Source organism: Linderina pennispora (assembly GCF_002104995.1).
Source record: "Linderina pennispora strain ATCC 12442 chromosome Unknown DL89scaffold_216, whole genome shotgun sequence".
Classification (NCBI taxonomy): Eukaryota; Fungi; Kickxellomycota; class Kickxellomycetes; order Kickxellales; family Kickxellaceae; genus Linderina; species Linderina pennispora.
Genome location: NW_024468464.1, coordinates 3,469 through 13,864, shown reverse-complemented (window position 1 = coordinate 13,864; position 10,396 = coordinate 3,469). Strand labels below are relative to the sequence as shown.

The 10,396-nt window shown below is 57.3% G+C and overlaps 2 protein-coding genes across 2 annotated transcripts; one reads left to right on the top strand and one right to left on the bottom strand.

Annotated features, from left to right (window-relative positions):
• Positions 1-16: 16 nt before the first annotated feature.
• Positions 17-1,496, top strand: DL89DRAFT_298520 (uncharacterized protein; the record flags this gene model as incomplete). The annotated part of the gene is made up of 5 exons (XM_040890793.1): positions 17-165; positions 864-909; positions 942-1,082; positions 1,145-1,212; positions 1,247-1,496. Coding segments are annotated over 5 exons (654 nt in total), but the record flags the coding sequence as incomplete, so codon positions are not given.
• Positions 1,497-7,741: 6,245 nt separating this feature from the next.
• Positions 7,742-9,391, bottom strand: DL89DRAFT_273454 (uncharacterized protein). The gene is made up of 2 exons (XM_040889065.1): positions 9,342-9,391; positions 7,742-8,942 (listed from the first exon to the last, which is right to left on the bottom strand). The coding sequence occupies exon 2, from the start codon at positions 8,926-8,928 to the stop codon at positions 7,882-7,884; it is 1,047 nt and encodes a 348-aa protein (XP_040738919.1). The 5' UTR covers positions 8,929-8,942; positions 9,342-9,391; the 3' UTR covers positions 7,742-7,881.
• Between the last annotated feature and the right edge of the window lie 1,005 nt (positions 9,392-10,396).

The following is a 10,396-nucleotide window of genomic DNA, read 5'->3' as shown; positions in this document are numbered from 1 at the left end:
GAGCAACACGCTGAAGACGGGAGCTGTGGGCCAGACCGACCAAGGCAGCAGGTACAGGCATGTGGTGTGGGTGGCCAAGGTCTCGGGCAACAACATCACTATTGAGGAGTACAACCACAAGCGCCACAGGTACGGCACGCGGACTGTTCCCAAGAGCTCATTCAAGTACATGCACCTCTAGAAGTAAACGGAAAGTGACAAATTAGTATTCCATGTAGCATATCTCAATGAAAGCAGAATACCAAAACGACTATAAGCAGAACACATGGATATGAGGATGAATGTAGCATATCGGAACCACCCGTTGACACTGCTTTTTTTTTTTGGTAATTAATACGATATGTCACTTGTCACTATATTTCCAGGGCCGCCAGTATAGAGGCAAAATCGGAGTGGCTGGCCAGTGTGCATTCTCAGTCAGCAGGTGCCACTTGGAAGGCTAGGGCAGCCCTCCTTAGTATCGCCCACCTGGGATAGATGCATGCCAGGTGTACTGACCTCCAACCACTAGCTAGTGGACGTGTTTGTTGCAACACGACGACGGGGGAATACAGTAAGTGTCCAAAACTGCATCATATCGATGATCCGATTAGTCCCTGATCAAATTCATCCAGGCTATATTTTTCTGCTACTATATTTTTTTCCAAAGCTTCTGCAGCAGCTAGCATCTTGTCTCCTTCAACTCTCCTCTTCCAGTAGTATTTCCCCCCAAGCATATAATACAAATGGCACTTCAATCAGCTGACGCACTGGACGACGGATTCCTGCTCGACACCGATCTGGTAGCCGATGTGGGCAGCAGCCCGAAGAGCCCGAGCAGATCAAGCCAGCAAAGAATGAGAAGAAGCGCGCGCACGATGCAGACCAGCCGAGCAAGAAAAGAAGAAGCGCAAGAATGGCGTGGAGCCGGTGAATTCGCCGTGCCCGCCTTGCTGGACGAGCAGGCGGCCATGTTCAACAAGTACATGGAAGGCCTAACGGGGCTGAGCGATCTGGAAATGTCCGACATTGGCGTGCAGGAGTCTCACATGTACACGACGGAAGAAGAGGCTGCGTCGTTGGAGCCTGGCAAAGACAGCGCTGTCGACGGGCAAAGGGAAGAACAAGATCACGGTGGGGGCCCGCAGGTTCTGGTTCTGTGCAGCTCGGCGCTGCGGGTTTTGGATGGGTCAATCGGATGCGGCCGCTGACCAAGCGCCGGGTGCTGAAGCTGTTCAGTAGGCATATCAAGATTGGCGCGCACAAGAGATGCTGGGCCAAGGATCCGGTGGATATTGCAGGCAGGCACGCCGAACCGCGTGCGCAAAGCTGCTGGAGGACGGCGATCTGAAGCTCAACCGCTGCGGCTAGTGGTGGTCGATTGCTGGCAGGACGACAAGATGCGGGTCATCATTGATATGGACGACACGAGGGCGGATCTGTTTGCGATCTGGCGCGATCTGCTGCTGCCGGCGTCCAAGAACCCGGACTACAACTTTAAGCTTCGCCTTTTGTAACACGAAGTTTTGAATGTAATTTTTTGAGGGCATATATCCGCCCCAGACGGAAAAAAAGCTAGCTGCCAAGTCCTTCGCCCGGTCGTGGAGGGAAATGCGGGGTGAAATAGTCTGGTGTTGCTGCTTTGGTCATGTAACCCATGAACCCCTGGCGACAGGTGGAAGGGGGTCTTAGAGCGACGGGAAGGCGCGCTGGTCTGACGTCGACGCGGCCCTGACGGGGACCACGGCGGTCACCGCCCCTGGCCACCACGGCCGCCGCGGAAGGCACCGCGCCTCTGCTCATCGACAAAGCGCTGCTCGATGTCAACAAAACCTTCTCCTTCTGGTTCTTGGACTTCCGGGACTTCTGGGTGGCAACGGGGGCAAAGAAGACGTCCTCCTCGCGGAGAACTGCACGGCCTCCTTGAGCTGCTTCTTGTCAACGCCGGCCTCGTTGGCCTTGCGGATCTCGCGGTCAGTGTCGACCGAGACGGTGGCGCGCTCCTTCAGGTAGTCCTCCAGGGTCTTGACGTCCTCCTCGACCTCCTCGGGCGCCGGAGTGGCGTCTCCTGGCCGTCCTTCTTGGCCTGCTCGGCAGCCTTCTCGCCATCCTCAACCGTGGCCTTGTCGTCGCCCAGCCAGCCCTGCTTCTCCTTCTTCTCGAGTCGACCAGACCGGTGCCGCTGTGGCGGTCGAACTGGCGACGGGCGGGGCGGCCCCCTCGGGGCGGCCACGGGGTCCACGGGCCGACTGGCGCGAGCGGCTCTTGTCGTGGGTCGGGTAGGCGGCGGTCTCCTCCGAGGCTCCGGCGTTGCGGCGACAGTGCGGCGGTGGCCACCGCGGGTCGGGTAGTCGCGCTTCAGCGAGCGCTCGGCGGGCTGCGCGCGCTCGGCAGCGGGGGTGGCGGCAGCGGTCTTGGCGGCAGCCTTCTTTGGCGTCTAACGACCTGGACCGACACGTCCGACGGCGTTGTCGGGAGGAGAGCGAACGGGTTAGACGAAGCAACAGACATCGGGGACTATTGGAGATAAGGGCGTTTAGTTGTGCAGTAATGAACGCAGATAAGGAGTGGCAATGGACACCCACTAGCATGGGGAGGCTATCGAGCAGTTAGGAGGCAGTTAGACTACTGGGCTGTATAGCACGTAGCATGCCGGCTCTTTGCGTGTTTGTTTGCTGCAAAGCTCAGCAAGAGCCAATGCCCTCTGGGCTATCTACACGGCTCAAGGAAACAGCCCAGTGTCCACGTTCCATGGGCCCACGCTGGCTACCCTGTAGGGCTTCCTCTGCTAGTCGGCTCTTTCGCCTTTGTCCAAAAAAGGAGGCGAATTGGCTCAGATCGCCAGCAGAATGTGCGAATTTCGCAAACCCAGATTCGCCCCTCTGCCCGAAGCTCCTTGGCGCGTTCTGGCTCAACAAAAAGCGCTGCCAGATCAAGAGCCGCTTAAAACCCCCCTCGAACACGGCACGTCGTCGCAGTGATCATATCGGCAACGTCGGATCCATCGCGAAAATACAGACACTTACGATTTGATGCGGTTTATTTATCGAAAAGAAAAAATAATGGTCAAAAAGGGGGGAAAGCGGGCACCCGCCTTTCCTGCGTCTGGCCGCGACTCACACTCTGGCGTGCGCTTTCGCAGACACGTCAGCCTTTGGGCGGGGCTATTCACGCTGGGTTTCGCTGAAACCTGCCCCTTATCCCAAAGGACCTTGCTGGCACTGCGCGTGCATGCATGCCCTGGTGCTTGATCCCGGAAGGGCCGACATCAAATCAACGGGGCGCTGGGGTGGCGCAAGCTGCCTCTGGCTTTGTCTTTAGAGGCCGGCGGGGGAACGCGAGTGCGAGTGCGCAGCAGCGGTCTCCTCCCGGTGCTTAGTAATAAACCTCGGCAGGTCACTAGCCCATTCCAGAAAAAGCAGTGTTATTTGAAAAATCCTCTTGGCGCCGTCTTGCGCGTGCCGCTTTGGTGACGTATGGCGGGACTGGCCATTCTCCAATCCGCCCAGGGCGTCATTTTCCCCTAGTATAAAAGGGCTGTATTGGGAGATCCTGTCTGCTTCTGGGAAACTGGTTGGTTTGTTTTCATTTCTCTACCCTTGTTTTTTTGTAACACTACTATTTCGTCGACAAAATGGAGTTTCCGGACCTAGGCAAGAACTGTGCGCTCAAGGGGTGCAACCAGCTGGACTTTCTGCTTCAAAATGCCAATACTGCAAGCAGTATTTCTGCGAGTCGCACTGGAAAGTGGACACGCATACGTGCGCGCAAAAGCACCTGGTGCAAGACTACGTGTTCCAGACTGCCCGCTGTGCGGCAGGTGGTGTCGATTCGGCGCGTGAGGACCCGAATATCGCCGTGGACCGGCCATCCAGGGCGGGTGCAAAAAACGGACAATGGGCGCGGCCGCGTACAAGAAGGGGTGTCAGTTCCGCCGCTGCAACGATAAGGTTCTGGTATTGACGACGTGCCAATACTGCAGAAAGGAGTTTGCCTGAAGCATCGGTTTGAGTCGGATCACCAGTGTGCAGGCGGGAGAGCGCAGTCGGCGCCGCCCAACAGCGCAAAGTCGGGGATTATGAAGGGCCTGGGGCTGGGGAAGAAGGCGGTGTCGGCGAAGCCCAGTCCGGTACGAACCGGGGCAACCGAGGAAAGCAGCAGCAACAGCAGAAGGCAGGGGGCAAAGACACAGGGTGCATTATTGCGTAGGCAGTGCAAGGGGCTCGCAGACCACATAGAAAGGGAGGGTTGCCCCCTTGGTAACCATCACCCGGGTATATTCGCATTCCAGCGACCATGGCTGGCCGTGTTTTTTGATATTGCCGGTTTTGTGATGTGCTCAAGTCGGTTACTCTCACCCCCCATATTTGCTACATTTTCACTGGTTTCGTTTTATTTTGTCCAAGCTACTAATACAATACACACAATTTTCCCGCCCTGAATGCCTCCACCAAACCTCCAACAACGCCATGCCTAATATCTGCGTCACTCCGTTCTGCCCACACGAAAAGTACCATCTCTTTCTCTGCGAGCTGGATGACACGACATTCATCGTGGACGCTGGCTGGCAGATCGAGCCCCTAGACACGCCACAGTCTGCAAATGATAAAGCCGCACGCACCAGCCAGCGCTTTGGACCCGGTGTCGACGCTCAGCACAGTGAACTGGGCGCTCATCGACTTTATCTTGATCTCAAACTACGAGCAAATGGCGCTCCTCCCGTACATCACCGAATACACCGAGTTCTCGGGCCCCGTCTACGCCACAGAGCCGACCAAGAGCTATGGCCGCTGCGTGCTAGAAGAGCAGATGCAATTCGCCTATACCACGAGTTCTTCGGCCAGCCAGAAGCATTTGTACTCGCAGCGAGATATTATCGCGGGCAATGGAAAAGATCACCGACGTGCGGCACAATGAGATAGTCAGCCCGATGCCGTTTGTGCAGGCATATACTAGGAGCTCCGGGTACTGCATTGGCGGCGGGAACTGGACGGTCGAGTATAAGGGCCATCGAACGGCATTCGTGAGCACTTCGGCATTGGCATGCTTGCATCCGCAGGAGTACGATCCGAGCTGCATCGCCGAAGCCCAGGCGATTGTCTACTGCGATGTAAGCGATCCCCAAATGCAAGGCAGCATGGACGGCGAGAATATACAGGTGACGCAGCGGGCTCAACCAACTGTGCTCGACAGCCATTGCGACACTGAAGCAGCGCGGGCGGGTGATGCTGGTGGGCGAGCCGTACGGCGTCACACAGGACATCCTGCAAGCGGTGATTGAGAACAGCATATCGCTGAATCTCCCCTTGCCGCAGGTTGTGGTGGTGGTCGCCGGTGGGCGAGCGCGCCCTGCCAGTACGGCAATATCATGGGCGAGTGGCTGTGCGAAAGCAAGCAGGCCCTTCTGTACCTGCCCGAGTACCCGTTTCTGGACAAGGAGCTCAGGCAGAAGGGCCATTTGCACTTCGTCGAGTCGCTGGGCGACCTGGCACGGCGCCATATCCCCCAGGGCACATGGTTTGTGATCGCATCGCCACGGGACACCAGGACCATCGAGCATTTCATCCGCCAGTGGCGTCTGGACGCCCAGACATGCAGCAGCGCCGATATGGCGGCCAGCACGGGCATGGCCAGGTTCTCCATATTAATGCATGACGACGATGTTGTGGCAGCGCAGGCGCTTGTGGACCGACTGGCTGCGACTGCCGAGATGACGTACTGCCCGGTGTCGCGGCGGTTCACTGCGCAAACGGTCGAGCAGACGCTGCGTGGCGCCGGCCGCGCGCAACATGTGCTGGTTCCGAGCCACGTATACGCGCGGCTAAGCACCAGCCACTGGGAATTCGCATTGTGCGAGTTTTCGCACTTGAACGCGACCCTGGTGAGTCTGGATACGGACCGGCATTTGCCGCTCAATATCCAGCGGGAGCTGGCCGACAGCATGCCGGGCGCAGCACCGCCAGCACTCGTTGGTGACAGGCGTTTTGGCGCTGGCTGCCGGCAACATTCGGCTGGAGTGCGAGCAGCCGGTGAAGCCCCCCAAGGCCGAGGTGGTGGTTGATGTGGCAAGGTGGACGCCCGAGGCGTTGGCTGAGGAGCTCATCGCAAATGGGCTTGATGCGGCGGCGGACCACCCGAATGTGCGGGTCGCGGTCCCGGGCGGCACGGCGGTTATTCGCATGGGCGGCGAGCAATGGCAGGTGGACTGCACATCGGCCAGCGCCCAGTGGGTGGTGTTTGACTCGCTCAAGCGCGTGCTGGAAAGCTAAATTGGGCGCTTGGGCCAAGCAATTGGCGCCACTAATCGCTCATATCGGACAAAATAAATCCCGGCATCCAGCTGCTAACCATCCTCCAGCCTGCGGTGAACCTTTTTCCTTCTCCATCCTTTTTTTTTTGCCATTCGCTGTCTCTCTTTTTCCACCCAGTTAATGTCTGCCGACCCCGCACTGCGATACGTCTACTGGCGCTTTGTCGTGCTTGGCATGGCCACGCTGATGGCCTGGAACGTCTATATAACGGCCTCAGGCTTTTTCCGGCACGTATTCCGCAACACCCCTTTGCGGGACAGCTTCGAGAGCGTGTTCTCGATATTCTCCAACACCATCAACCTCATAGCGCTCAGCTACGCGCTGTACACGCAGCCTTCGGCCAACAATGACCGGCGGATCCAAGCCGGGCTTTTGTCGACCGTCTGCGTGTTTCTGGCGCTTTTGCTTCTGCCACTGCTCAACATTGACGGGTGGTTGGCATTGGTAATTGCGCTGCTGGCGCTGTGTGTGGCCGCAGTGGCAGCGGCATTTGTGCAGTGCTCGATTTTTGGCATTGCCGCACCATTGCATGCGTGCTGCGCCGAGGCGTATATGGGTGGGCAGGCGATTGCCGGGACTGTGGCCAGTGCATTGCAGCTATTTACAGTGTACGGCGCCGAAGATGATGGCCGGGTGAGGGTGCGCGCGGGCGTGTACTTTGGCATTGCTGCGGTGTTTCTTGCTCTGTCGATGGCGGCGTGGTCGCAGCTGAGCCGCCATGAGATGATTGCGCAGAATGCATACCGTGCATTGGATGGGCCGGACGCTGGCATGGGGAGGATGCAGCACGGGTCGCCGCGGCTGACACGCGATCCGGAGGGCCCTGTAGAGTATGCGGTGGAGACGGTTGAGCTGGAGCAGGTGGTAGAGCAGAATGGGTTGCCCAAGTGGCTGGACGCGCTGGGCCTGGATAACATGAATGTGCTGTATTTGGCGTTCGGCGAGATCGCGCCGTTCGCGTATATCTGCGGATCCGCCATGTGCCTGACATTGGCCCTGTTCCCGCCTCTGACCGAGGCCATTGTGAGCTCGCCCAAGAGCTCGCCACAGATCGCCAATCTGACTGCCTGGCACTTCCTGCTGTTCAATGTCGGGGATTATCTGGGCCGTCTGTCGACGCAGTGGATCAGATGCGAGTCGGTGAGGGTGCTGAATTGGATTGGTGCCGCGCGCCTGCTGTTTGTCCCGGCGTTCCTTATGTTTCCGACTGTGGCGACGGCGCCCGGCGATGCGCTGGTTGTTCATTCGGATTTGCTGTTCCTTTTGCTGGTGGTCATGCTGGGATGGTCGAATGGCTGGGTTGCCACTATGACGCTAGTACGGGCCCCCAGAGATGCTACCAACAAGGCGCTGGCTGGCTCCGTGCTGAGCTTTGCACTGTGCGTCGGCTTGATGGTCGGCGCCCTCCTGTCGTATCCGATCCTGCTTATTGCCGGCATATTGTAGTGGAGGGGAGGTACGCTTTTTTATTTTAGAGATAGGGTGTCTATACACAAGCATAGAGAGGGGTTTAGGTAAAAAGAAAAAAAAAAACAAAGTGCGAGAGCTAAAAAGGACCTAGAAACATTTTTTTGTTCAGAACGCGAGCAGCTTACTTCCTGCCACCGAAGAAGTCGATCAGCCTGTTGACGAGGCCCTTGCGCGGCGGCTTGTCACCGTGCGCCGTCCTCTTGTGCGGCTCCTTCACAGGTTCCTTGGCCTTTGCTGGCTCCTCAGCCTTGGGTTCCTCCACCTTGGCGGGCTCAGCCTTCACAGGCTCCTCGGCAGCAGGGACAGGCTCCTCAACCACGGGCTCGACGACAGCGAGCTCTTCGACCTTAGCAGGCTCTTCGACCTTAGCGGGCTCCTCGACCTTAGTGGGCTCCTCAGCCTTCACGGGCTCCTCAGCAGCAGGGACAGGCTCCTCAACCACGGGCTCGACGGCAGCGGGCTCTTCCACCTTAGCGGGCTCCTCAACAGCAGGGGCAGCGACCTCCTCGGCCTTAGCGGGCTCCTCAGCCTTCACGGGCTCCTCAGCAGCAGGGACAGGCTCCTCAACCACGGGCTCGACGGCAGCGAGCTCTTCGACCTTAGCGAGCTCTTCGACCTTAGCGGGCTCCTCGACCTTAGCGGGCTCCTCAATAACAGGGGCAGCGACCTCCTCCTCGACCTTAACAGGCTCCTCAGCCTTCACGGGCTCCTCGGCAGCAAGGACAGGCTCCTCAACCTTGGCAGGCTCCTTGGCCCTAACCTCTTCGGCCTTAGGCTCCGAGCGGTCGATCGGCGTGGGAGCGGGGGCACCGGCGGCGACGATCGCCTCCACATTACCCAGTGACGGGATCTCAAAGGCAGGCTCCTCGACCTTGGCAGGCTCCTCAACCTTGGCGGGCTCCTCGGCCTTAGCGGGCTCCTCAACCTCGGCAGGCTCTTCAGCGGCAGGAGCAGCAACCTCCTCCTTCGATTCCTCGGCAGGGGCAGTCTCCTCGACAGTCTCCTCGGCACTCTCCTCGACCTTCGGCTCCTCAGCAACAGCCTCCTCAACCTGCATCTCCTGCTGCTTCACCTCCTCGGCAACCACAGGTGCTACCTCGGGCTTCGGCGCCGCAGGCTTGCTGTTTCCTCCCTTCTTTGACTTTCCAGACTTTCCCTTCTTGGCCATGATGTTAATAAAAGCTACAGAAACAATAATGTCGTTGAGTTGGGATGGATTGTAGATGGGAAGAATGGACAGGGGAGCGCGGAATGTTTGTTCACGTATTATAGTCCAGGACCAAACAGAGTATGCCCAGTCATGTTTATTTGCATTAGAGGCTCCTTTTGGCATTATCAAATTGATGGGCATCCGGATTTTGCAAAAGCAGAAAGCAGCCACCTCTGCTATAGCCGACAATTCTCGGAATCGCCAAAAGGGCTGGGAAGAAAATAGCTTCAGCGTATGCTGCACTCTGCACGGCAGAGGCGCGTGAGGCGCGTGATGAAAGAGCCGTCTGAGCGCAGGCAAACAATCACCGTAGACCATGCACGCTAATGTGCAGCCAGAAGCTGTCCTTGGAGGGGACGCAGACTACTTACCTCTAAAAAACGCACTAATAAATAGTAGAAAAACTACGTCAAAAAACTAGAGAACAGAAAGAGATATTACATTGGTTCTTTTGCGCTTTCCAGCCAAAAGTAATCGGGTTTAAAAGTCAGAAAAATTGGGGGAGGGGTGGTTTGGTGAGCCGACATTGACTAAAGAGCACCCTTCCTGTCACATCCTCCCTTTTTTTTCGAAGCGTACAAGCATGCACAACACTGAAGCAAAACGAGAAATTGTAACCCAGAACCTCCCCTCCCCGACGGGAGAAGGGGAGTGGATCTCGGTTTTTCGTTATCAGCGCCATAATGGCAATGGGCATTAATGGACGAAATCTCCCTCGTCCCCCTATTTATAGTGGCAGTGACGAGATTGCGCCTGCAGTCTGGCCCAGGCGTGTTCTGGGCCAGCGATTCCCGCTGCATCGGTGGGAAAATGGGATTGGCGAATCAGAGATTTGATTACTTTCCAAACCGGAGGCTGGCGGATTTCCATGTGAAAGGAAATTCGCCGCGCCTAGCAAGCCTGGCTATTTCATGTGCGTCGTATCGTCCGGGCTTCTTCACTTTGGCTCCGGCGGGAGGAATTGGATGCGCCAGTTTTTACCTCCGCGGAGGGGAATCAAAGTAGAGTGCCCCGGGGTGGGCGGTCCGTTCTAATGCTCCGTTGGCGAAAGGAGCCGGCCCGGGCTCTACAATCGCATTCATTTTGCGGGCCACAAGTGAAGATAGCAGCTTCGTCTCTCTTTCTTTCCTGAGCCTCTACTTCTTTACTTTTGCGCCACATCTGTATTTTTAACTGTTCGCACTCATAGACTATAGGAAAAGACAAACTATGCCCAGCTTTTGGACAGCAGACGCGCCGCTAGCGCAATTCCCGGTGCGCATTCAGCCCGACAGCAGCGGGTCGGAGGACCCGGGGCTGCAGGTGGAGGTATCGCCGACGACGTTCGAGAAGCTTGCGCGCGCAGCCGAACACCATGCACGACTCTCAACAAAAGATACCAGCGCACTGGTCAGCAGCAGTAAGTAGCTTTCTACATACCATCAGA

Bases quoted from the DNA above. Each gene is read 5' to 3' on its own strand.
- DL89DRAFT_273454 (XM_040889065.1), bottom strand. From the start codon at position 8,928: ATGGCCAAGAAGGGAAAGTCTGGAAAGTCAAAGAAGGGAGGAAACAGC.